Source organism: Salvelinus sp. IW2-2015, unplaced genomic scaffold (assembly GCF_002910315.2).
Source record: "Salvelinus sp. IW2-2015 unplaced genomic scaffold, ASM291031v2 Un_scaffold10526, whole genome shotgun sequence".
Taxonomy (NCBI): Eukaryota; Metazoa; Chordata; class Actinopteri; order Salmoniformes; family Salmonidae; genus Salvelinus; species Salvelinus sp. IW2-2015.
In genome coordinates this window covers 1-5,038 of record NW_019951784.1, presented here as the reverse complement: position 1 = coordinate 5,038, position 5,038 = coordinate 1, and the positions used below count along the sequence as shown (strand labels likewise).

At 41.1% G+C, this 5,038-nt stretch overlaps 1 protein-coding gene across 1 annotated transcript; it reads left to right on the top strand.

Annotated features, from left to right (window-relative positions):
* Nucleotides 1-3,289: 3,289 nt before the first annotated feature.
* LOC111973773 (polyubiquitin-like) lies at nucleotides 3,290-4,533 on the top strand. The gene is made up of 2 exons (XM_024145762.2): nucleotides 3,290-3,380; nucleotides 3,843-4,533. The coding sequence occupies exon 2, from the start codon at nucleotides 3,852-3,854 to the stop codon at nucleotides 4,320-4,322; it is 471 nt and encodes a 156-aa protein (XP_024001530.1). The 5' UTR covers nucleotides 3,290-3,380; nucleotides 3,843-3,851; the 3' UTR covers nucleotides 4,323-4,533.
* Nucleotides 4,534-5,038: the final 505 nt, after the last annotated feature.

Sequence of the window (5,038 nt, the reverse complement as noted above, 5' to 3'; positions counted from 1 at the left end):
AAATCGGCCCACCAGCGTCGCCCGGTCCTTGTTAGGGGGAGGTTTTGGGCCGAGGGGGTTTACTTGTGTTTGGCCTTCATGCCGCGCATCTAAGGTAGCGACGTCATCTGTGGCGGGTGGGGCCCTGGCCGCCTGCAGGCTGACTCAGTCATCAGTTGACGGTGTGTTTTCCCACTTCTTTTTTTCGATTCTGCCGGACACTTGGTCAGCTGACTTCCGGGTTAAGCAGGCGGGTGTAAAGAAAAGGTCCACGGTCTTGGGCGGTCGAGATGTTCATGTAGTTTTTGTATTTCTCCAGACAGGTGCAAAAATAATAACATTCTCTCCTTGATTTCTGTTCTTTTCTCTACAATCATACTCGAAGGACATGACAGGGTTGTTCCCCCTAAAGTCTCGCGGCAAGTGTGAAGTGCTCCGCGCAAGCGCGGCTCCCTAGGATGTGTTGGGGTAACGAAGCGTGCTTCAACCCCTAATTCTCCTGGGGTCTGGCGCGGGTCTGTGATCTCCCGCCAGAACAGTGGCAAACGGATGTCGTTGCGTGCCAGTCAACAGACACACAGGTTCACTGTTTAGTCAATTCCCCTGCAACACTCACGCCATGACACAACAATTTCTGTCTTCCTGGTAATCAACACTTTCCTTTCAACTCGCGGCTCTGCTCCGGAAAAAGCAGGCGCAAAAATACGTGAACAAGTCTCATTTCCGAGTCGGGAAACGCGAAGTCCGCAATTCTGGAACTTTGACCGAATTGACCAGAACCCAACATCCTCATTTCACCCAGCCTGATTTTTCCAACAAACGCGGATCGGCCAGTAAGGCGATGGGTCCACTTTTCTCGCATTAAATATAAACTCCGCTACGGGCAAGAGTCTTCAGGCAAATTTTCTGATCATTGGTGTGAGGCCTCGGAAGCCTTCACCTCACCTGTTTGGCGCAGGTTTTTCCTCTTCAACTTCTGTTAGGTTCAATTTGATAAGAGAGTCACACGTATCCGTCGACTGCTCAGGGTTTTTCATGGAGCGGACAATGGCAATTTATCTTCTCCTGTACTTGACTCAAAGAGAAAGTACTCTGCTTGTAAAAATTTTTCGGCAAATGTCGGGTTTATGGGGTTTGAACCTCGACCTTTTTTGCCTCACAAATCACCTAGCTAGTTGCACATCCTTGCCCGATTTCTCCAGTGTCAGTCTCAAAGGTTATCATCCGTTTCCAAAACACCTGCCTCACATCATCTACGCTGCTGTCATGTCATTTGTTTATGATTCAAATAGTACCAAACTAAAACTGAGAATTTTGGATTGTTTGTTTTTAGTTTTTGTTTCTTGAGGCCTGTCATGCAAATAGCGTCCGCCTGAAAATTGTTGGCCCCCCAGTGCCCCCTTGAAAAGTCTACTGAGAACCCCCGAGGCTCCCTAGTTGAGAATCACTGTTGTAGTGTAAGTATGCAATACATTTTCTTTGGTATACCTTCCCAATCTGCCTTTTTAGTTAAATTGGAGCATCTTACSCCATGACTGTAATTGCTGCTAAGTCATAWTGCWAAAAATATAAACACCCAAGCGTTCTCTGCTCTCATTGCTTATGACAGAAATTAGAATGACCAAGAATTCTGCCTCAAGGCACATCTGTAATGTAAAATGACTTGTATTTTACTAACAGGACATCAGCGGTGAAAGGTGTCCTCACAGACTTAGTGAGAGAATAGGCTAAGCTTCATGGGTTGGCACAGGAAACAACAACAAACACCTATAGTTCTCAGAAGTCTACACCTGATTGAACTGCTTTCAACACCACTTACCTCAGCTGACATGGCAGACATCAGTTCTGACTCATTAGAATTACGTCAGTCAAATGCACAGAGGTCATTGACCCCTGGAAATATCCATAGAGGCAGAAATTAAAGAGGAGAASATAAATTACTGGAGAATATAGAAGTTACTGTACATCCACTGGTTACTGTTTGTACTAGAGAACATACGGGTGAATAACTTTGGGTACAGTCTGACTAAGATGTGTAGTCTGAAAGACATGATTCAACTACTGACAAAATAAACATGTGTTGATATCATTTTGGGGAGGATGAGGCAGGGTATAGTCTTTTTATTTGTATTGCTGTTAAAATTCCCTCTGCACTCACAAAGGTGTATGTCTGACGTATCACAAGATGCCTGCAATTSRTCATKATTGTTAGTAWCATCTGGGCCTGGGTTTTCCCAATGAGGTTGGGTTTAGGCATTAGGTTTCTCTTTCCTTTCTGGTGMTTGACATATCTGTGTTGAAAAATAGGGAATTATCTAGAATGATAGGGAATGATCTAGAACCTGGTTCAATGATAGGYAATGATCTAGAACAGGGTTCGGCAAAAGGCGGACTGCGGGCCAAACCGGGCCACAATACGTTTTGGGCCCCCCAAAGTTTTTGATKAAAATWAGACTACAARCATCAGGAACTATGCAGAAATCTGTTCARCAAATACTCCCACGAATAGAAAACTAGATGTGATCGTGTTTCAATGTAATCAAAGTATGAAATTATTTWAAWWTTTTAAATACAATCAAATTTTTGTCTTAGTTGTGGTCAATTTGTAGTGTACAACTTATTATAATTATGTTCTGGCATCTGGATCATCCCCTCCGACAAAAATCGGCCGGGGGCTGAATCTATATAGTTGCCTACCCCGATTTAAAATAATGAATTATATGGAATGGTCTAGAGCAGGGGTGTCAAACTCATTTTACCCCGAAGGCCGCATTCGGTCTTCAGCGACGTCTGGAGGGCAGCACTGACATCTAAAAAAAATATTTCCTTGCCTCAAAATTATGAATTGTCGATGCTCCCCGGCTGTCTAGTGATTATTAGAGAACTGGACAGACAGTCAAGAAACTGTAGTTTCATTTTTAGTCACCGGCGGACCGGATTGGAACCCCTCGCGGTCTGAATGTTTGACACCCCTGAGCTAGAGTGAATAAAGCAGCTTGAATTTGAATTTGAAATTTCAGTGATCTTTGTAAATTTCAGTGTGATATACATCAATTAAATCAAAATTGGGCATACTTTGATTGGGGGCAAGTCGTCATTGGGCAATATCAAATAAACAATTTATTGCACTCAACTTTCTGCAAACAGCAGCAGACTACATCATTATTTTATAATAGAAACCGAAAGCTGCGAGACAGAGAGGYAAAAACGAATCTCAATTTGAGGGGCGGGGCAGATCAGATGTTATATACATAGACTGCTCAGATGTACACTGACAGAGCTATCATCATCTTTCATCGGATAAGTTTCAATTGTCAGCAAACGGATTTACCAACAGTATTTCTTAAAACAAACTTGCAAGACTTCACAACAACAACTWCTCAACAATATCTACTGAACATGTAAGTCATTTTCCATTATTAAGCTATAACAGGCCTATCTTACAGAAATATACTGGAGAAAAAAAGCTTAACAGCATATCAAGCAAATTATCTTAAAATGTGTTAGTTATTACAATGGGCTGAATAAATGGTCATGTTAAAGCCTGTAGGTAAATACAAAAGTTATAATGCATTGTACAGTATAACTTGTCATGAGTGTGTATGACTCCCTTATGTCTTTCAATCCCCTCATAATGATTCTCATTATATACCAGCCATTTGAGTCAGCTGAAATGTTGGATAGAGACAAAACATTACATATTGTTAGCCTTATTATAAGGATCATACATGCTTTTAACAAGTTATAAAGCATTAAACCTGTAGACTTTAAGTAAAGTGTTACTAAACGAATTCATTCAAAAACATTCAATTGAGCTATGCTAATGTAAGACCAAATAAATAATACATTAAATCCTCTTTCAGATATCTATCATGGAACTCACTATAACACTTTTGAACGGGAACTCACTTCCCCTGAAGGTTCAGCCACACACCACCGTGGGGTCTCTCAAGAGTTTGATTAAACAACACTTTGAAGTGCCCACAACAAAGCAGAGGCTGGTAGGTGTCAATGGGAGCAACATCAGTCTCAGCGATGATTCAAAAACTTTGAGCGACTATGGCCTGCATTCAGGATSTAAAGTGATGGTGCTGATTACGGAGCCCGCTCCTATCCAGGTGTTCCTGAAAAACGAAAAGGGCCAGACACACACATATGATGTGGTGCCTGGTGAGACTGTAACCCAGTTCAAAGCCAAGGTACAAAACAAGGAGGGAGTCCCTGCCAACCAACAGAGGCTGATTCATGAGGGTAGGCAGCTGGAGGATGGCCAGAGGCTGGAGTACTACAACATCACAAACCAAAGCACCATCCATCTGACGCTCCGTCTAAGGGGAGGCTGAAGAAACCCAGGATCGACCTGAAACCACCTGTCACATGAAGCCCTTAACTTATTATGCATTCCATGTCTATAGAGAAAAAGCAATCAATCTTGAACAAAAATGTGAATTGTTCTACATTTGTATTCAATTGTAAACTTTAAATTAAGCATGGCTGATATAAGCGTATATTAATGAGATTGTTATCAAGTAATAAACATGTATAAAACTAAAACTGTCAACCATCATTGTCATGACTCCAACTCAAAAGAAAAGATAAAGCAACATAAGGTACTGGTCAGTTTCTTGTCCGTTGTGCTATTGCTCCCTTATTTGACATGATAGAGACAGAGCAGTAACATTTACAGTTGAGTTGACRCAAACTGACACAAGGCAGTCCACATGAGGAAACTACAGGCCGGCCTTGTCAGCAATATACACAATGTTTCATGTTCTGATGAAAATCCTAAACGTTGCATGTTCAGATGGTTTTAAATTAGTTTGATTCAAGGCCTGAAACAGTTACTATTATTCATTTCCTACAGCACATTTTCTTTGCTTCATCTTAAATTATACAAATATAAATGTGCATCTATGAAGAATAGGTAACATGTATTTACCATGCTCAAACACCAAAATACACTGCACAAAGGAAGCATAACTCAAGGTTCAATATAAATTCAATGATTTTATAATATCGTTAGAATACAATTATGAACTTATTATTTCAGTTATAAGTT